This window comes from Bombus vancouverensis, chromosome 1 (assembly GCF_051014615.1).
Source record: "Bombus vancouverensis nearcticus chromosome 1, iyBomVanc1_principal, whole genome shotgun sequence".
NCBI lineage: Eukaryota > Metazoa > Arthropoda > Insecta > Hymenoptera > Apidae > Bombus > Bombus vancouverensis.
Window position 1 is genome coordinate 797,056 of NC_134911.1, and position 23,283 is coordinate 820,338.

Here is a 23,283-nt window from a genome sequence, read left to right on the forward strand (position 1 = left end):
CACAGCAAGTGCAGTCGCGTTCGTCAGTGCTCGTATCAGAAGCCGCCTTACCTTCGTCGTCTTGCACGTTGACGTAAGCCCCGCGAACTTGTCGATGAGGAGTCGGACTCGTTGGACCAACCACCGTCGTAGGGGTTCGTACATAATCCGGGCTGGCCGCGCGATCGGGACTTTTCGCCGCTCTGATGATCACCTTGCCTAATTGGGGCGAAGTAGGCGGCGTAGATTTGTTTGAACCATCCACCGTGTCGCTGATCTTCGTCACTGCTCGAACGTTCGGCGTTGCACGGTGCAATAATGGTGATGGACTTGGTGACACTCCTTCTCTTACAAATGGACCTGGATTTTTATACAGAGGAGAGGGAAGTCATTTAATTAAATATATTTGAAGATGTAGTTGATAGAAGAAATACAACGAGATTGTAAAGTTGAATACATGTTTTATATTAAAACATGTTTTGGAACAGGTAGTGCAAACGGACATGGATTCTTATACAAAATTAAATCGAAAATATGGAATAACAATTTTTTGTTGAAGGTTTAGTTTTTGAGAAAGTTATGTTTGAAAATTCTTTGTGTGCGAAGTACACGACAAAATTTCAAATTGAATTTTCTCGAAAACAAAGCTGCAAACGAAATATCGTTATTCTATATCTTCGATTTACTTTTTCATAAGGAATCCAGCTATACCCGTTCCAAAACACCCTGTATATTAGATTGTATATGCATATTATATTTAATTCATACATAATGAAATACAACATATTTTCCAAATTGTCAAGAAGGAATATCTATCTCTACAGAAGCTGTTCTTGTGTTTGAAATATACCAAAGACTATCTTTTAGATTTCTATTACTAATCAACAATGTTATGATTTTTTAGCATATTAATGAGTTTGTTATGTCCAGCAAACGATGAAACATGTGATTAAACATAGATTAAACCTGGATTAAACGTAGTATGTGCGCCTTTCCTCCTCTTCAAGCTATCGGATGAATAAACGACTTTGCCTTCCGAATCCAACATAACCCTGGCACCTTGTCTTTTTCTTTCCAAAGACGAATCAGGCTTCTTTGGCAACTCGCTTAGGCTAACATATTCAGCATCTCTCTTAAAAATATCTGAGTTCGCATAAGTAACAGGTGACCGAACAGGAGTCGCGCTAGTCGAGCAAGAAGCCGAATCTTGACGTTTGTCATTGTTATTTCTCACGTCGGCTATGGTGACATAGTCGCCGGAGTCTGCGTTCGCTTGGTCTTGCATCGTACTCTTTGGCACTTGTTTCCTGCCCGGAAGTACGCCTCGAAGTTTGCCTAGAACTCCGCTTAGCGGATTGATCTTGCCCACTTGATTCGGTCCAACCGTGGATTTCTCGTTTGTAGGCAAAGATAATACCTGAATCGTGGCATAGAGGTTCTTGTCCTGTCCATTAATCACTTCCATCTTGGAAGTGCCAACCGTGGCAGACATGAGTACCGAACTTCCCGTTTGCAGATCGATCTTTTCGTCCTCGGCATTTTTGCTTGCCTGATCCGAATCTCTTGCATGTTCGTCGTCTGAACCTGGTGGCGTAATCACGCACATGGACGGTATGCGGCTCGTATTGATCGCAGTTTTCGAACGGATCCTTTCGATCCTCTCACAGCCTTCGAGATCGCTCGATTCAGAGTATTCGAACTCCGAGCATGACCTTCCTGTGCATGCTGGACTCGAGGCTGATTCCACAGGCGATGACGAGGTATTATGACCGCTGTCTGGAGATTCGCCGCCGTTCTGGTTCGGTCCGTGAACCTATTGAAAATTATTTAAATTATGAAAATTAAATTGTTTAATTAATTGTTTTTGAATGAATTTTGAAAGAAATAGAGTTCACAGAAAGAAGAATGAAAGAGAAAATTGAGAATGAATCATTTTAGCTATTATAAAATGACTACGTAATTCGTCAAAATTCATTAATTATATATTTACAAATAGAGTATATTATTCGTATATATGCAACAATATCTTATAAAGTACAAAACAGTTTTTCTCCTTTGTGTTAAATAATATGTGTACATATATATTTGTATAATATATTTTTGAATTAGAATACAATTAATTACAATTACAATTAGCAATTTAATTTTTCTGTAATAATTTTATTGACCCTTTTGTATATTTTATTTCTAAAATTTTTATAGCATATAAAAGATTCTATTTCTATATACATAATCTATTTTTATAAAATGTATAAAATAATGTATAAAATGAAAACTCATATTATCAAACAGAATATTGTTTCAGTAAATTCTTTGTTAATTAATTATCTAAATGCCTCAATTTTTTATTATAATATTTATGTTTCTCATATACGTGAAAATGACATCATAGGCCAAAACGAATTAATTTGTTTAAGAGCTGACTTTTAATTATACATACACAAATGGGTCAGACTTAAAAAGTGACTTAATGAGTATATTAATTTGTTATTGATACAGGCTATTATCCTTTTTAACCTTTCGAACTACGATCTGTTGCAGGAACTGTACCAGGAATTTTACGCCATTACTCAATATAAATATTAGAAAAATAATAACACTAAAGTACCAAAAATGTTATTCACTGACCATTTAGTTATCGTTACTTAAAGCACATATAAAAACACGTACATTATATATTTTTATCTTATAAGCAACCATTCTCAATCATCTCAACTTACTATTCCAATTTTCCCATCTATTAGTGAATCACAGCTTCTAATTTAAAAAAAAAATTGTTCTGGTGTTACATAAACTTTAGGACAAATTTACAAAGAAATGTAATGAAATATCAAATGAATATTATAATATGTGTATATAGATTCTAATGCAACTATCCTCGATAAACTCGATCATTGTTTTCACAAGCATTGAATATTTTATTTTATAAGAGCATAGCGAAGAACTAATTAAGAAAATTTTTGTTCTATATGACAGCTCAATATAGCTTGCTAGAATATTAATATGTAATTTAAAAAGAAATAGAGATGAAACACCTGCGCGTGTCAGATTTGATCCAGCCTTCCCCGAGCGAAGGCCAATAAGTAAAAAATTACAAAATAAAGACAAAAATTTCCTTATACCATAGCGACAACAGTTAGGCTAGATTTCCTTTCTGGCGGCGGCGGTGCCATTAAAGCGGTGCAGACTGTGCCCGCTGAGCTCGTCGTTGTTGATGTTGAACCCCTTCCAAACAGTTCGTATTCATTTTCGACAACCGGTGAAGTAGGATCGGAGCTGACATCGTTAGATTTCATCAATGGACACTGCGGAGCTGGATCCTCTTCCCTTAGAGTTTTTAAGCCAGAGTCCACGTGGAAGGAGGTGTAATAACCCTCCGTATCACAAGAATACACAGATGATGTTTCACCATCGTCCGAGAAAGGTATCACGGTAATATCTTGTATAATATCTGGAGTTAATGTACCCTCTGACGTTACCGAGGATGATGTTGATGTATCTCGTCCTTTAAACCGCCTTGCGTGACTCAAAGATGTCGATGATGTTCCAATTGAAGCAGTTGTCGTCGATCTATACATATTGTGATAATATGTATCGTTAATATATGTATATGAATATACATATGCAGTGTGTCCTATATATCTGGAAACGTGTAAATGGCTTCAAAACTATAGATGATATGGAAAAATGTTTAAAACAATTAACGATTTCAAGCAATTATACAATGTCAAAGGCTCGAAGAGGACATGTCGCAGCGATATTTATTTTATTATGCAACGAAAAATCCTTGAAAAGCTCTATGAAGACCACGGTTATATTTTTAAATAGTAAATTATACTTATACCAAATTATATACATACTACCACATATGCTTGACAAATTTTCAAACTCAATTGTTGTTTCAAAAACGAAGGGTTATATGAAAAAAATGTATTCTATTTTTTCGACTTTTTTGTAGGTATAGATTAATTTGTTTTTTTTTTTAATAGAATCATATGCTTCTTAATGGATCAGTCGATGCAGCTCGGTAGCTTCTACAAAAAATTACTAACCTACTTATTTCGTTCATACAAATTAAGATATTCAGAAATTGTGGAGATCTAATCATGCATTCTGCATGTATATTTCATACTACTAATAAAAATGCAATTAATTGTAAATTATAATCGTTCTGCTCTGTTTATATACGCGCTCTATAAAAATAATTATGAAATTAATATCAGTTTCTATTAATACAAATTTAACTATAATTATTAATATATATTTTAATGAACACAAAAGTTACATCTTATATTTATTAATGCAAACAAATATGAAACCTTCTTCTGATAGCATAATAAAAAAAATTATTTAGTGTAATTTAGAACTTGTTTTACTTTAAATAACTAAAGAATAAAAACATATACGTATATTTCATTATCCATTTTCAATTTCCTGTTATGCTATTAAAAGAACGATTTTCCTGCGATATACGAGCTTTAATACTAAGTTCTCATTCAATACCAAAGTATCATTTCGTTTTTCTCATAACGCATTAGCTCGCGTCGTAATCTCGAAACGAGCAACAGCCATACCTCGGTTGATGTGTGGTAGTGGTGGTTTCGCTTCCGATACTCGCCCTTCCGCTTTCAGAGGATGCACTCCAGTTTCCAGAGCTGGAATGAGGCGGCTCGTCGCGATTGCTTCCCTTTCGTCTTTCTCTTCTTTGGGCTGCGCTTTCACGCAATTTCACGCTCGGTTGTCTGTCGGTGCTCGGGACGGATACCGGTATACTCGAGGTGCTCTTCCCGCTCGAGCTCGAGGAACTCGGCTTCCTTTCGTGAGATTTGTCCTTCCTGCGCCTGGTTATTACCATTTCGTAAATATTTGTTTCTTCGGCTGTTCTCGACTGACCTTGATCCTGTTCTGACCTCTCTGTACCCGAAGCGCTTGTCTCCTGTTGCTCCGACTGTTGACTGGATTTCGGACTGATTAGTTTCAATCTGGACATACCCCACGCTTTCAACGTATTGAAGTGAGATTTTTTTTCCGTCGGCGAGTCTTTCTTCGACGAACCCAATATATCCGTACTCGCTGATCGATGAGCCCTCGACGCTATGTTTGTCATTGTCTCTTCCGCTTCTTCTCCAGTCGTTTCTCTATAAATAAAGCCAAAGATTTGCACTGTCGTGTTTGAATCTAGTTAATTCCTATCACGTATAATTTCACTACCCCTGAATAGCCAAAATCAAACACGGTAGAGATAATATACGTATAAACTCACTCTCCGATAGCCTGTCGAATTTCCTTCTGATCGGTACCAGCGATCGTATTTCGTCTTTTTCCTCTGGGCCTGCGAGGCCTCGATCGTCGTTTCACCGCTGTCTCTTGATTTTCTTGACTAGACAGCAGAGATCTTCTTCTCATCGACATTCTTTCGAATCCTCTTCCGCTGATATCTACCGCCACGATTTCCGCTGGGAATCTACAACACACATTGTGTCATCGTTACTAACCGGGACCAGAAACCAAAATTCGAAAGTCAATGTAGATGTTAACGATGGTCAAACATGAAAGATGTCGCAGATAATGAAATTGAAGGCACACGCTTAATTTTGGAGCACACGAAATTTGCGAAGACTCTTATAACATATGTGACTTTAATAAGTAGAATCGAAAAATATTAATTTCACGCAACACGGAGATCATTATTTCAAAAGTTACTCCTATATAAAGTTTATGCATACCGCACAATAAACTCTGGTTGACAAACTTAGATCATCGTCATGATAGCGACCTCTTTTGCGCAAGCAGTATCTCGAAGAACGCGAATTCCCTTGTGTCTATTCGTTGATAACATATTTTTAAATAATATTAATTAACCTTATTCCAAACCTAGATCCATACCAATTCATTCTGTTAATTGTGTTAAAATAATACACGTAAGTCATAAAATATGTATGTGTGTTCAAGTAAACTGCACGATACACATAAACTTTATACAATATATACATGATTTCCAAAATAACGACTCAAAATAGCGCCTTAGAATTAGTATTTTTGGATTCTATTCGTTAAAAGTTAATATATGCTATAAAAAGAGTCACAAATCCGGGATACCCTAAAACGAAGTTCAACCAAATTAAACGTCACTAAAAGGAGTTATCGTAACGAGTCCTTAATGAACTCGATGTTCTTCATAGTTCCGTGAAGCTATAGAAGATTTACAGTCGGGAAGATCAACAAAAATTGACTCGCTCGTATTCATTACACTTTTACGGTGGCGTAAATTTCCTGCTTACTTGAGAGCGATTGCTTGAACCTGTTCTTCGGGGCTAGGGAGCTTGTGATCAACGGCATCGTCAGTCGTTGTATCTCCAAGGATTCTGGACATGCAATCCGGTGGTACAGTAACGTCTCCGAGCGCTTCCGTAGATGTCCATCTTCGTAGATCCTCGATAGCAGCTGGCTGTAATGACGAATTATATGTGAGACAGAATCACCGGATTTCCTTCTTTGATCTTACAGTTAAGGAAGAGAACATAAGCGAACGAACGAATGCACGAAGACAAGGAAACTACTACTGCTATTATGTCGCTTCTGTTTCTAAGAAATTTGATGCCGTGGAGAAAAGCAACTAACATGTTTTATGCTCTACAGCACTGCGTGGGCGCAAGCATTGTCGGATGTCACCTCGTGACCAAACGGCTTTCACGCACGGAATACGGAACGGATTGCGTTTCAGTTTGGCCCTTCTCTACTCTAGTGAGATGTATTCCTTACCAACTAAAAATGGATTGAGTATTTTTCACGTTCTCGATTCTCCCAACAGGTTCGTGGCTCACCAACGAAATTCAATTGCTTCAACCCTTTACGTACTGACGTGTCGATGTGTTGATTTTCGAAAAAATTATGGATTATTGTTTAAGTGCACAGAGTGCATCTTTTATATAACAAGGTTTATAAAATTAAAGTTAAAGTATTTTTCAATATAAGTGTCTCAATACTTCTTTACAGATAATATAAAGATCTGCTAATTCATGTATAAAATTTATAGCTCTATTCTAAAAAATAAAGGTGATCTTGAAATATTCAAAATACCATCATTCTCAGAGTAGATACTTATACAGGGTATCTGTACACAACAAGCAAACAAAGTTAACCTTTTTATCTTGTTAACCTTATGCAACATAATATTTATACTATACAATGATTCCTGCAAAATTATGCAACTTTTGGGTGAAACATTTTTACGGCAACATATAATTCGCGCATTCTAGGTCTTTCAGATAGCGTACAAGTTCGAAGGATAAACTACGATAACGTTATACGCTTTTAATGCAAATATGAAATTTTCCGTTTCGTAAGTAGACAAATTAATTATACAAAGCTAATAAACAGATCGTCTATTTTGGTATGACTAGTATATACTTATCACAGAGCCTTGATATTGTATGGCATGTTTAACTAAGGTAATAAATGGAAAAGATTTCTTGCCCACAAAATACTACTGACTTCAAAAAGCGTTAGAAAATATGAAATAATTTATATTTATTTGTATTTTATTTACACATATGTGTAACAACGGCTAGATTAACCATTTACTTACTAAACAGCATACTAAATATATTGCACCCTTCTGAAAGGCGATGCAAAATGCAGTAAAATATTTCTAGTACAGTAAAAAGTTTCAATTCGTTTATTGCTCTATTATTCAAATTTTAATAAATTTACATTTAATTGCATTAAGTTGCATTATATTATATCAAAAAATCATCAAGAATATGTTTCAGTAGTGGCCAAATTGAAAAATGTCCTTTGCATATACGTGCGAATACAAATTACACTCAACATATTAATAGTATACAGGTTACACTTACCGATGTTACACAATTAGATATGCAAATAGAATATATATTAGTAGCATTTTTAATTTTTCGTCGCCTTCCAGAAGGTTGCAATATATTTGGTATGTTGTTTAGTAAGTAAATGGTTAATATAACCGTTGTTACATATGTGTGTAAATAAAATACAAATAAATATAAATTATTTCATACCTTTAGCTGTTCGACGATAATAGTTTTTTGACAAAAAAAATTTTTCATTTCGCATTTTTTAGTGAAGCGATCACTATTACAGAGCCAATGTAAAATAGTTTTCATTGTCACTAATAAGGCAATTTATTCCTATTTTATTATTTAAAATTTATTATTTATATCAAGTTTTAATTCTTATTAATGATTAAAGTTTCGCATGCGAATAAGGAATAAACCAGCTGTACACTGCTACCGATATTATACTTTGAACAGTGATAGATAAGGGTATTTCCATAACTTGATATTGTATCATATATCAGTTCGCAATGACACCATACTTATGTGGGAAAACGAATCCGCAGAACAATGTTTCCTGCGAAGAGAAAACGAGTAGAACCCTATATTATAAAAAGCAATTTTAAAGCGCTCACTCAGGCCTCTGCTTTGGGATCATGTCGATATCCGTCCAACAATTGCAGAGCGAGCACTGAACACGCGTAAATGAAATTGGTGAACAACAAATTCTTTACAATAACAATAGTTAACAACGAACAAACTAGAAAGATTTTGCAAACAGAACCGATCGGTGGACTACCCCTAGGAGATACAGAAGGTTTCATTTCGGTAGCTCAACTCAATCCTGGTTAATCGATGAACATACATAAAAATTGGATTTTTGCAAAAGAATATTTTATAAAAAACAAGGGCAAGAAGATTTTGTAACTGAACCAGCGGTAAAACATGCCCTACGAGATACAAAGGAATCATCTCAGTTGGTCAAAGCATTCCGGAGGCTTTGATGAACATATACAAAGTTGGCGAAAAAATATTAATTTTCTCTAAACAAAAATAGTTTACTATGACCAAGACATTTTTTAACGGATAAAAACACAACCTGTAAAAAGAATAATTCCGATTAGTCTTAGAAAAGCCATTTTGGAGTAATCGGCGAATATATACATGAATACAAAAAGAAATATGCATATCAAATATAGATACCTTCCCTCTTTTCCGAAATCGCTACAGAAATGGACGTTTTCGTAACTATTTTTATTAACTTTTTATAACTTCTTATAACTTTTTATTAACTATCTCGTACTTTTTACCCTGAAAGTTGGATTTATCGTAACGTAACAGGTCTTATTTTACAGATAATTTTATAATCTATAACTTTTTACTGGAACTTTTTCACGTATGACAAAGAGTTTTTCAGATATGAAGCGAAATGTAAAAAATATCGTGTTTTTTGCTTGAACGATATTTTGTTTATAAGGCACGAGAGGAAAATTATTTGAAAGTCGCTTCTAAATATCGTTTCGAATCATATAATGCAAATAAATTCTATTATTCTATTATCAATTTCTTTCTGGATTCATCTTTTTTCAACTGAATTCGACTGGATTAATCAAGGACTCGTTAAGGCCGTCACTTATTTGTGGAGCGTAATGTTGATAACCGATTCGCCGAACGTGAAAGAGAAAGACAATATTTTACGGAGTATTTGCACTACGTAATTTGTATCGAAGCGAAGAAGAGAATTATCCGAGCCCATATATCGAAAAATTTCTTCTTTTCTTTCGGTCGACTTTCGTGCGATAGAAAAATCGTTTCATTCAAGTATGTTTATGAGTTCGAGCACGTAATGTAGTACGGGAAAGTATATTTTATAGCTCATGTAAATTGACATTCAACTATCGCTTCTGAATATCATTCCTTGGCATCTACAAAAATCTTTAGCAACAAGTAATTCATAAAGTGCGTTTTCAAAGAATTTGCATTCAACTTTCTAACATCATCCTATTATAACACCATATTTTTCAACTCACCTTTCTTCATTTAGGCAAAGACATAAAGATCATATAGTGATGAGTCTATACTGTAAGATGCATGTCTCTATGGTTATCGTTGAAATTTATACAACGAATTTTTTCTTAGCATACAATTAGCTGATCCAAAGCAAATTAATATTTTCTATACACCATTAATAACAATATTCCATATATGTTGTCGCCTAATACCACTTACATATCTCTTTAGGAACAGAAGAGACAGATGGCTTATTTATTTCCTTATTTACATATCATAATTCAATAAAAGATCAAGCCAGTGCGGCCACGTACTCAGTGTTTCTTACGTGGATCACATATTCTATATGTCTGATATCAGTCTGATTATACAAGGGAATGTAATCCGTGTTGATTTCAGCCTTTAAATAAAAGGCGGTTAAAATTAATATAAAACGAAGAGGAAAAGAAAAAAGAAGAAAGAGAAGAAAAGTATCTGAGCTGATTCGTGTTCGAATCGAGCTTTGAAAAGTTTAGCTTCGAGAAATCATGGATCCCAAGATTTTTGCAAAGAAACCTTGATATTTATATTAAATAAGGCACATTTCACTGATTTCAATGACTCTGAGATATGTATTATCAAATTTAAGTCTTAAGTAATTCCATGAATATACGTATGTAATAAAGTTTAATATTCTGTTACACAAGCGTAAACAAGAAAAGTATTAATATTATAAAGTATTATTGTCTAAAGCGTTGATGGGTGAAGATTGAAAATTTATATCGATTTGCTACAAATTGGTTCTTTAAAATCTATCACCTATCTCTATATAATGGGACAGTATACCAAATATATACATGTAACCAAAGCCTATCCAAAATCCATCCAAAATATTAGAAATACAAAATGTAACATCGAAATATTAGACATACAAAATTTAACATCAAAATACATGTGTGTACATTACATGCCTTTGAAACTAAGATTGAATAGCAGTTACATATACAGTGTTTTGAAAAGCTGGAATGAAATCTCAGGATCAAACTTATGTACTCTAGTACTTATCATAAGAAACAAACAGGTTTTAATAAACATAAGTCCAAAAATGTCATAAGTTTCAGAGTTATAATATGGTAGCTTTTTTGCTTGTTCGCTAAGGGTTTTTTTTTCTTCTTTGATGAATGCCATTATATTGGGTTGGCAACTAAGTGATTGCGGTAATGACAACATCCGCAATCACTTAATTGCCAATACAGTACATGATACTAATGTTTGAGCCAAATTGTTTAACACCCTGTATGGCGAAATTATTCAAGACATTGATCTTGTCAACATAATTCAAAATCATTGAAATCCACAAGTTGTGCCACATTTTATATACATAATTAATAAAACTTCGATCTGGACAGAGAATTTCGGTTTTGCCAACCGAAGTTTGATTCAATTATAAATTGTACCTGTTTGTAATTAACTACAAAATATAAGAGGAAACGGAAAAAATAAGACAAAGAGGATCTCGACCGAAATTCGGGCTTGGAAATCTTTGAAGCCGCAAGGGTTGATTAATTTCCGATAATGGTCGATTGTTAATAGTTAATTGTTAATAATCCTGCATGTCGAAGTAGAGAGCTGTAATGCGAGTAGCGGATTTATGGCCCCAGTTGCACAGAATGATTTAACCGTTTAATACAAGGTAATGAAACAAGTTACAATATCATTTCGTAAAATCCACTTGGAACTTATAGTAACAGAAACGGAAATACGAAAACGTGACCTGATATACGTGTATGACGAATTTAACTTGTATTTTCATGGTTCGGTGATCTTATTCTAAGAAGAGAAGGTTTCGTTCTATCACCAATATATACAGGGTGGTTGATAACTGGTGATACAAGCGGAAGGGGGGTGATTCTACGCGAAAAAAGAAGTCGAAAATATACAATAAAAATTTTTCGTTTGAGGCTTTGTTTTCGAGAAAATCGACTTAGAAGTTTTGCTCGGTACGCGTGCACTTTATCACGTCTCGTTATAACGGATCTCACTGTAGATTTTTAAAAAAATTACAAAAAAAAATTTTAAAAAAGAATTTTTATTCTATATTTTCGACTTCCTCTTTCGCGTAGAATCACCCTCTTTCCGCTTGTACCACCAGTTACCAACCACCCTGTATATATCGGAGATGACGGGACATCGAGGCGTTTCTTTTGGAATTTTTGGGAAGATCCCCAATACTTTAGTCTAGACTATTTATTGTAGCTGTACTTAAATGATAAAACTTAGAAATAGTTGTTATGATTCAATCCTATTATGTTTGCCCGAGATTTGTGACGGTGGGCTTGGGCTCGAGGTGACGCAACTGGTCGCCGAACGTAGCCACGGTCACGGGATGAACGTTTTTATCTAACAGAGAAGTGCCAATATTGTGGGACACACGTTGTATTAACAATCAAACCCCGGACAGGAGCAATGTCAGCTCTACGCGGGTCTGCCTAGCAACGGCAGCCCTGCTTATGCTGGGCCATCCTATCATAATGTGATCATACCAACAAGATCATATACCAAGTCCTATAGATACGAAACTCTTAGTCTAGTTAAGTCCAATCCTTTCTGACCACTACATTCTAATCATGTTCGTGATTCGCACAGGTGTTTCGTTGCGTTATGAAACTATCGCTGTTATCCTTTGCAGACATTATTATGATATTATTTAAGAAAAAATTCGTTAGAAATGGTCTTGGATTGTTTGTAAAGGTTTACCGTGTACAATATTGTTTAATTTATTATATGACTTCAATAAAATTATTTATACGATTATTATATTTTTTTAATTGTCCATCTCTACTTAATTGTAGAACATTTTTTTACAAATAAGGGTTTTATGTTTGTCTTTAAAAACTTTTACTTTAATTGAAGAGACAAAATATATACATACATATATGTAATGGATTATAACATAATTAATTAAGTCTAGCGTCATTAAATAACTGACCATTATGTTCCAAGATCATCATACAGATATACTGTATATATATGCTATATGCATGTACATGTATTACATATTTTTATCTTTATATTATTATTGCTCTATATAATATAATCTACATCACAGAATGCATTTATTATGGTATAATGTGATGTAATTATGTATTGTAATGTACTTACTAATAACTCTACGGTGAGTGTAACATTAAATAAATAAACAAATAGATATTTATTCAATTGTATTTGTGAAATGAAATAATGTTATTGTTGCAGTAGTAATCCGACGAAAAAGGAAATTAGTATACGTATAAGAAATATGCAAATAGTAGAAACAATATCTCGGCCGAAAGTTTCGTGATAATTTATAAAGCACTACGGAATTTAGATATAAATATTGTTACAACTCCTAATAGTAAAATGTATACTGGTTGTGGTTAATAATTTTGAGGTTTCATATTCCTAAAACACAGGAAAATAGCTTGAAATAAAAGTTACTAACATAAGTAGTAATTATTGAATAATTATAAAGCGTTTCATATATATTTCATAGCATTGCATATTAAATTCGTCAAACATAATTTTTAATATATATCGTTTTTTAAGAAAAACAATCTTTCCACTCGAAATCAAATAAATACATCTAAAATATAAATATGAAAATTATAAACCGTAAGTGAATAGATAGGCAGCTTTCTGCAACCGAACTTGTATCACGAAATTACAAAGTTTCAACGATCATTATGATTCAATAACACTACTGCTACATATGAGAATTTGTTTCAGACGAAAGTTCTCATATTTCGGTGAGGACAAATATTTTAACCATTTAATTTCGTATAATATATTTGTAATTATATAGAAACCTTCAATTAACTCGTCATATATGCACTATGTTATGATACATATGAAATGTTTATTTGAATGCTTTGAATTCTTTACCTGTTACGTCGCGTAACACTCTACCTAGCCCAGGCCACACACCGCGGGCAATATGGCAACCAGATGTCTTCGGATACTCGCAGCGTATCCTCCACAGTTTCAAGGACCTTCCATAAATCTCATAGATTTCCTAGGAAAGGTCCTTCAAACAAAACAAACATCTGGTTCGGAAGAATTTCCAAAGACTATTGTCTACCACGGCTTAACTAAGGAAAGTTGGTTTTTCGCACGTACGCTGCAACTGTCCTCCCACTAACCACTTTCTCTCTAGGGCGGTTAAGACCCTTCGTTTAACCAATTAGAAACGAAGCCTATTCCCTCACTTTCCTAAATAACATCGGCACCAACAAATCCGATGGTCCCGTGCGCTAGACACACCCATCCTTAGCTTTCCTCCGACACATCATCGTCTCCCAGTACAGTACTGATTTTACATCCTTCGAACGATCAACATCCTTCGAGCGGGTAGACACACCCGCAGATCAGTCACTCAATCATCTCGTACACACGCACCAGTGTAACTATCCTCGTTATAAGTTGTGGAATAAACGGTGAAATATAACTTACTACTGTGTCATATTCATTTAACCACCTCTGTTATCTTAATCGAAACAGGGGAACGACTGCTTCGCGGCGTCGATTCACCGAATCGTAGCGAGAATTTACGCCTCTCGCTGACGCGTTTTCCTCGCGACCGCGTCTCTCCGCGAACGGTCGTAACATTTGGTCCTTCGAGCCGGATCATCAGTGGCAGTGGATAGTTTTGTCACCCATCCGGTCGAAACATTCGATCTTTCGAGCCGGATTCAGTGACAAGTGAAAAGTGTGGACACGTAACCGGTCGAATCATTCGATCCTCAAAGCCGCATCACGCATCAAGTGAAAAGCGCATACCAGTGACACCCACTATCATACAGTGCCACGTGAGTCCAACATAACCAGCAGCGGAAGCGTTACCCCCCCAGCGAGGTCAGTAACGTCAAGGATCGTCACCCTTGAAGAGGTATAATTCGGTAGTCAAAACGCAACCACGCAACCTCCTGCCGCAACTGGACAATCTTCAACAGAAGTAAGTTATAACCACTCCACTCTCAATTATCTAACAAATAATGGCCACCGGAAACGAGCTTACCGCCTTGCGTCGACGCCGGGGTTATTGTATCGGCCACTTTACACGCTTATCGAAAAAACTAGACGAAATTGAACAATCCGGCTGTTCGCGAGAGAACGAGCTAATTCAAATCAAAAATCGTCTGGAAACATACGAGACGGAGCTCCGCGCCATTCAAAATAAGATTGTAAGCATAGATGAGGAAGAGATCGAGCGCGGTCTCGAGATAGCCGACGAGTACGAGAAATTAGAACTCCGAGTAATTACTCAACTGAGCAACCTACGACTAACTACGACGTCACAATCGACAAACGACGAATCAGCTACCGGTCGCGAGTCTGCTTCGCTTAAACTGCCGGAGATTCGAATACCCACATTTGATGGTACGCTCGAGAATTGGCAGTCATTTTACGATTCCTTCTCGTCAACGATAGATCGAAACAAACAACTAACACCAGTCCAAAAATTCTATCACCTACGATCAGCCTTGACTGGGAGGGCCGCGCGAACTATACAATCGCTAGCCATCACCGAGTCAAACTATGCAATCGCCGTTGACGTACTTAAGGAAAAATTCGACTGCCACCGTCAAACCTGCATGCGCCACCTAAACTTGCTTTTCGACTATCCGAAAATAGTTAAAGAGACACCAGAAGCCATAGACGACTTTCTCGAGACTGTCAAGATAAATCTCCAAGCGTTAAAGAACCTCGGTGACCCAATCATATCAAACACCGTTCTTATCAAACTACTTACATGGAAGCTACCCTCAGCCATCATTCGCAAATGGCAATGCACCTTACCAGACAAGAAAATGCCGTCATACACGCACTTAATAGACTTCTTGCAAACAAGGACAAACGGCGATCAAACGAACGCTCCAACACCAATGAGAAAAGGGGATACCTACCAACACACTCGTCACCGACAAAACGCACGGCATGAACGAACACACATTACAGATTGGATGTGAACGTGTCCGACCTGCAAAGGATCTCACGAACTCGGATATTGCAAGGCTTTTAAGGCCAAATCGGCTACAAAACGCCTCGAAGTTGTAAAACGGACATCGCTCTGTATAAATTGCTTAGGCAGAGGTCATTCACTCACCCAATGCACATCCGGTTCATGTCACATGTGCGGGCAACGCCATCACACATATTTACACCGAGCGCTCACTCAGGTCAGTCCACGGGTTTCAAGCGATCGGGCGTCAAGCGATCGGGCCTCAAGCGATCGGTATTCAAGCGATCGGTATTCCAGCGGTCGGTCAACTAGCGGTCGGTCGTCCGGAGATCGATCGTCGGGCGGTCGTTCGCCGCACAACCGATCCTCTAATGGACGATCTCCACCTGGATTATCGCAACAGCACTTTACACATCGATCGAGACGCACAACCGAATTTTCGCGGAGATCTACCCAGTCGACTCCAAAGGACCGAGAATCTCATCCTCCACATGAATCTCGAGCATCGTGGAACAAAGGCACCGACCGAAGCTCATCGCCCAAACACCAATCGAAGACAAGGAAGAATTAAACAAAAAAACCTGCGCATTCCTAGCCGCTCTACGCCGATTCAGCTCTCGGCGAGGATACTGCGCGAAAATCATCACGGACAACGGCATCAACTCCGTCAAGGCCAACAGGGGGCTGCTGAAAATTCGGACCCTACGGCAGTCCGACGAACCCAAGAGAAGGGGCACAAGTTTTCTCGACGACCAGCAGATACAATGGATTTTCAACCCTTCAAATTCGCCATCCCGTATCACCCAATCCGAGTGATCTCCCTATCCTCATTCCCGGTCACTTCCCAATAGGTGACGCACTAACGAGTTTACGGGAGCGAGATTTCAGGCCAGCTTTACCATGCCGGCATCCAGTTGGCAGCGTATCCACCCGATCAAGCACCACTTCAGGAGCTGAAGGAATCATAAGGAACGCTACCGTGCACACGGCAAGTCACGGTCACGACATCCAACGGTCATTCTCCACCGAGGGTCATTACAAAGAGAATGCGATTCGAGCGGGTCATCGGGGGGAGTCCAGCCTCCCAATCAACCTCAAACCGCCGCACCGCGCTTGATGAATCTTCACCAAGCATCACCGACGTTCCCTTCGACGATACTTCCTGGGCCGAGGTGTTTAACGACACTTCCAGAAGCAAGATTCACGACACTTCTTGGGTCGTGAATTTCACCTGGAAATCGCTCGGCATCGACGAGGAAGACGGCGATCCAGACTACAAGGGGGACAACGTGCCATCCAGGCAACGGGCCTTCGGCCGCATCGCCCAGTTCACCCTGGGGACGACAGCATCATCCGGACGGCTGTGGTTCACACGGCAAGGAGCATCTTGGATCGAGGTGCCACGCAGCTCGTCCTACCATCGAGCCAAGCCGATCCAGCAGGATACGGGCCATCAACTATCAACATGGAGTTGGGCGGCAGCTCCAATTAACTTTACCTTGCAGAACTTTTGATCGGTACCCTCTCAACGGGGGAAGGATGTTACGTCGCGTAACACTCTACCTAGCCCAGGCCACACACCGCGGGCAATATGGCAACCAGATGTCTTCGGATACTCGCAGCGTATCCTCCACAGTTTCAAGGACCTTCCATAAATCTCATAGATTTCCTAGGAAAGGTCCTTCAAACAAAACAAACATCTGGTTCGGAAGAATTTCCAAAGACTATTGTCTACCACGGCTTAACTAAGGAAAGTTGGTTTTTCGCACGTACGCTGCAACTGTCCTCCCACTAACCACTTTCTCTCGAGGGCGGTTAAGACCCTTCGTTTAACCAATTAGAAACGAAGCCTATTCCCTCACTTTCCTAAATAACATCGGCACCAACAAATCCGATGGTCCCGTGCGCTAGACACACCCATCCTTAGCTTTCCTCCGACACATCATCGTCTCCCAGTACAGTACTGATTTTACATCCTTCGAACGATCAACATCCTTCGAGCGGGTAGACACACCCGCAGATCAGTCACTCAATCATCTCGTACACACGCACCAGTGTAACTATCCTCGTTATAAGTTGTGGAATAAACGGTGAAATATAACTTACTACTGTGTCATATTCATTTAACCACCTCTGTTATCTTAATCGAAACAGGGGAACGACTGCTTCGCGGCGTCGATTCACCGAATCGTAGCGAGAATTTACGCCTCTCGCTGACGCGTTTTCCTCGCGACCGCGTCTCTCCGCGAACGGTCGTAACATTACCTAAAATTTCAAGAATTAAGAATTTCTATTGCTTGGACTAGATTTACATACAACTAAATGTTGATCCATGCTTTTTAATTTCGCGTGTCATATATTTGATATGGTGTTACAAATTATTGAATATTCTCCTTAATGTAAGAGTCAAAAAACACATTTATGTGTAAATTATGCATTATAAAAAAGATTATAATTATATTAGCGTCATTTCATTGCAAGAAGTCAAAAAGTATCTTATAAAGAATTTCTTACTCTGTGAAGATATACAGAAATGAAGCTACTTGCTTTAAATTATTAGTACAATTTTTAAAAAGAATTTTTTCTTTTTAATAAACACTAAAAATACACACTTTAAAAATAAAGAAGGGGTAAAGCTGCGACGATTTTACAAGATGTGGTATAATAAAATCTAATCCTACAGTATTTTCAGTCTTTATCATCGTTGCTAATAATCACATATGTGCAGCTGATGCAATATTAAAAGCTATTTGTTTCAAACAATATATTTTTTAAATAGTATTTTTAAACTGGTGTTTAACATTGTATCAGCTGCACGTATGTGGCTATTAGCAATGATGATAAATGCTGAAAATACTATAGGATTAGATTCGTTTCAAATAGTATATTTTTTAAGTAGTATTTTTAAAATAGTTAATAATAAGCATGCTCGAACATACGCAAGGTATACACAAATCCACATACTCGAGAATACATATGTATACTTACGATCCTGGATTCGATGTCGAGACTTTGGTCTCGCCTTCTCTTCCCAAGGACGGGCGTGCAGAGGAACATATCCATAGAGCTTCCATCCCTTCTTAGACTATCCAAACTTCTGACAGCGACTATACCAGCAGCCTCGTATAATTCCCGCAATGGTTTTGGCCTGGTGTTTGATGTGAACAGCGCCGTCGATGGTTTGTTAACGATGTGAAAATGCTCCGTTCTTGTCGCGAACGTGCAAATATCCGATTCCGCTATAACATTATGTAAATTCGTTTAAAATATTTGATTCGATGATGCAAGATTTTATTATATAATATCAGATAACTAAGGATACACTATAATAGTACATTTAATAAGAATTTTCTTATTGGATGTACGTAATTATTCTGCGAAATAACGGTTTTTTTAATGGTTTATTGTGCATTATTCGCTTTATTTTTATACATTGTTTATTATCTAAGATTATGAAGTTATACAACATTGTTTATTATCGTGTTTGTTAAAATTTGATTACTTCGCGTCTAGTAAACAATCAAGGCAAAGAAATTAAAAAATTGTTATCTCGTCTGAATATATTTTGTAATGAATTCAAAAGAATGGAAATAAGGTTTGTTCAAGTAAAAGATTTATTCTTTTAATAATAAGAATTAATTAAAATTAACATATAGAAAAGATCAGATATTGGGCAGATAGTAAAGATAGGTATCAATGAAATTTAATAAAAGTTTTATTTATTTAAGTTTCATTTATTATGCATATATTTTCATAGTATATAGATTATTTAGTAAATAACTGAGATTAATATTTTCCACTATCTGTTCACTTATCTTTGTCCCGATTATATGTACGATAGAATAAAATAAGTTACAATAGAATAGAATAGAATAAAATAGTATAGAATAGAATAGAGTAGAATAGAACAGAATGGAATAGGATAGAATAGAATAGAATAGAATAGAATAGAATAGAATAGAATAGAATAGAATAGAATAGAATAGAATAGAATAGAATAGAATAGAATAGAATAGAATAGAATAGAATAGAATAGAATAGAATAGAATAGAATAGAATAGAATAGAATAGAATAGAATAGAATAGAATAGAATAGAATAGAATAGAATAGAATAGAATAGAATAGAATAGAATAGAATAGAATAGAATAGAATAGAATAGAATAGAATAGAATAGAATAGAATAGAATAGAATAGAATAGAATAGAATAGAATAGAATAGAATAGAATAGAATAGAATAGAATAGAATAGAATAGAATAGAATAGAATAGAATAGAATAGAATAGAATAGAATAGAATAGAATAGAATAGAATAGGATAGAATAGAATAGGATAGAATAGAATAGGATAGAATAGAATAGGATAGAATAGAATAGGATAGAATAGAATAGGATAGAATAGAATAGGATAGGATAGAATAGGATAGAATAGGATAGAATAGGATAGAATAGGATAGAATAGGATAGAATAGGATAGAATAGGATAGAATAGGATAGAATAGGATAGAATAGGATAGAATAGGATAGAATAGGATAGAATAGGATAGAATAGGATAGAATAGGATAGAATAGGATAGAATAGGATAGAATAGAATAGAATAGAATAGAATAGAATAGAATAGAATAGAATAGAATAGAATAGAATAGAATAGAATAGAATAGAATAGAATAGAATAGAATAGAATAGAATAGAATAGAATAGAATAGAATAGAATAGAATAGAATAGAATAGAATAGAATAGAATAGAATAGAATAGAATAGAATAGAATAGAATAGAATAGAATAGAATAGAATAGAATAGAATAGAATAGAATAGAATAGAATAGAATAGAATAGAATAGAATAGAATAGAATAGAATAGAATAGAATAGAATAGAATAGAATAGAATAGAATAGAATAGAATAGAATAGAATAGAATAGAATAGAATAGAATAGAATAGAATAGAATAGAATAGAATAGAATAGAATAGAATAGAATAGAATAGAATAGAATAGAATAGAATAGAATAGAATAGAATAGAATAGAATAGAATAGAATAGAATAGAATAGAATAGAATAGAATAGAATAGAATAGAATAGAATAGAATAGAATAGAATAGAATAGAATAGAATAGAATAGAATAGAATAGAATAGAATAGAATAGAATAGAATAGAATAGAATAGAATAGAATAGAATAGAATAGAATAGAATAGAATAGAATAGAATAGAATAGAATAGAATAGAATAGAATAGAATAGAATAGAATAGAATAGAATAGAATAGAATAGAATAGAATAGAATAGAATAGAATAGAATAGAATAGAATAGAATAGAATAGAATAGAATAGAATAGAATAGAATAGAATAGAATAGAATAGAATAGAATAGAATAGAATAGAATAGAATAGAATAGAATAGAATAGAATAGAATAGAATAGAATAGAATAGAATAGAATAGAATAGAATAGAATAGAATAGAACAGAATAGAGTAGAATAGAGTAGAATAGAACAGAGTAGAACGGAATAGAAAAGAATAGGATAGATTGAAAAGTTTTAAGTTAACAATTTATCTGATCTCACGTGCAATTGTTTTCAATAATTAATGAATTTAATGGTTTAATCAGATGATTAAATTATACTTAAAAAAAAAGACTCAAGAGCTATTTTGAATTACTGAACCAACAAAATGGTGTGCCCTCATAACATAATAAAATACTATCTATTAATATTTTAATTATCTATTATAATCGAGTATTTTTTATCAAGATAATAATAACTTTATACAACAACTATAACAAGATAATAATAATTAGGACAAGTCAGGTTAATGTTATTAAAATACGTCAATTTATACAATATAACAGTAAAATTTTGAAAAGGATCATTTGGGCAACTATTTCTCACATTTTCGTTGAGATGTATATATAGTGCGTCCGGTTTACTTGAAGCGTTCAAATATCTTACGAATATGAATTATACGAAAAAATGTTTCAGACAAAAGTTGTATCAAAGTGGGGAGAATATACGATACGTCTTGAGATTTTGGGATTAATGTATACTATACATTAAAGAGAATGTACTTTTATTTGTTTGCGATAATCTTGAAACATCCTATAAAGATCATATTAACATTTTTTAATGGAAACCTGTATTTTTTGCATATTCTTTTAACTAGCATTAATCATATGTTTGTCACATCATCAACTATCAAGATATAAACTTTCGAGTTCGATATGCTGCCGGCATCACGGCATCAGTGTTACCCGATATAGGTGCGCCACGGGATCACATAATGAGATACTGCTTATAATGCCACAGTCCCGAACAAAATAATAATACGTGTGTCCTGTCTTTAATTTCTCAGAGACAACATAAATTTTTGCAGTAAAGTAAAACGTAAATGCCACCACCCAAGAAGAAGGAATCTGTTATTAAGTACTATGTTAAGTACTATGATAAGTACTATGTTAAGTACTATGTCTCACAACCATGTAAGTGCCGATATGTGAGCCGCAGACAGAGAGACCGCGATATCAAGAATTGTTAAACCAGAAGTTGAAAACCTAATTGCTTCCAAAATTTTTACACTAAATCTACTAACACTTCGTGTATACCTATTCCTACCGTGTGCTGTCAAGATAACTGGTGATTAAAGAAGTAATAGTTTTTATGATTTAACTTAGATAATGGTTAATTTATAACTAAATGTATATAAAATGATGAACTATCATAAAATTTCGTCCAAATTTATTTTTGTTTAATATTAATTATAGACTTAAATAGAATTACACTTTTATTTACATAGAGATATATCTTATTCAAATTCGCTGCATTTTTTACAAATTATCTTATTATCAAATGAACATTTGCCGTATAGATATTTCCCGCATTTTAGACAAATTTTCATAATTTTGTAACCTTTGCAATTTTTTACTTGACAAGTATTTTGTAGTAATGAATCTGATTTTCCCGCGATTCTTTATATAAAAGTAATGTATGCACTAGGTTTATAACTAGCAATTTTGTGAATTCTCTGTAAATTGGCCCCATACTGTAGATACCATTGCAAATTTATTGGTTCGTAAACGTTGGCTTTTTTCGCTCTTGTTATCAAATCGTATAAACCTCATAATTTCTGCAAAGTCATCCCTGCTCATCGTTTTTGAAAAAAATGCAGGTCTCCCAATTTTATTCCACAAATATGAGATATCTAAATTTGTTGCCTGATATGCACCGCGGGCATATAGCAGAGCAATAAATGCATCTAGTTTTGTTGCATCTAGCTGTTAGTCCCCAATGCTCTAAATGCTTCTTTTTCCGTACATTTCATTACATGATCCCTTATACGGTTATCAATGATAAGATAAAATGCCATCTTTACTTGTCCTTTCATTATATGCCGTTTAGCATTGTTACGTCGCGTAACACGCCACATGGCCGAGGCCACGCACCGGGCAATGTGGCAACCAGATGTCTTCGGGTACTCGCAGCGTATCCTCCATAGTTTTAAACACCGTCCATC

The 23,283-nt window shown here is 35.4% G+C and overlaps 1 protein-coding gene and 1 pseudogene across 2 annotated transcripts in view; one reads left to right on the forward strand and one right to left on the reverse strand.

Moving 5' to 3' along the window:
* The window catches only part of gukh (NHS actin remodeling regulator GUK-holder), a 223,191-nt gene that overhangs the window by 31,554 nt on the left and 168,354 nt on the right, over positions 1-23,283 (reverse strand). Inside the window, exons 2-9 of one of the 2 annotated variants that reach the window (XM_076624780.1) lie at positions 18,766-19,016; positions 6,261-6,427; positions 5,243-5,443; positions 4,890-5,117; positions 4,554-4,820; positions 3,102-3,549; positions 946-1,792; positions 52-339 (exon numbers count right to left, since the gene is read on the reverse strand). In XM_076624780.1, coding sequence (XP_076480895.1) covers positions 52-339; positions 946-1,792; positions 3,102-3,549; positions 4,554-4,820; positions 4,890-5,117; positions 5,243-5,443; positions 6,261-6,427; positions 18,766-19,016 — 2,697 coding nt within the window. Of the gene's footprint in view, positions 1-51; positions 340-945; positions 1,793-3,101; positions 3,550-4,553; positions 5,118-5,242; positions 5,444-6,260; positions 6,428-18,765; positions 19,017-23,283 lie in introns of both variants that reach the window. The other variant, XM_076624435.1, reaches the window with a different exon arrangement.
* On the forward strand, positions 13,981-16,348 carry LOC143302643 (uncharacterized; annotated as a pseudogene).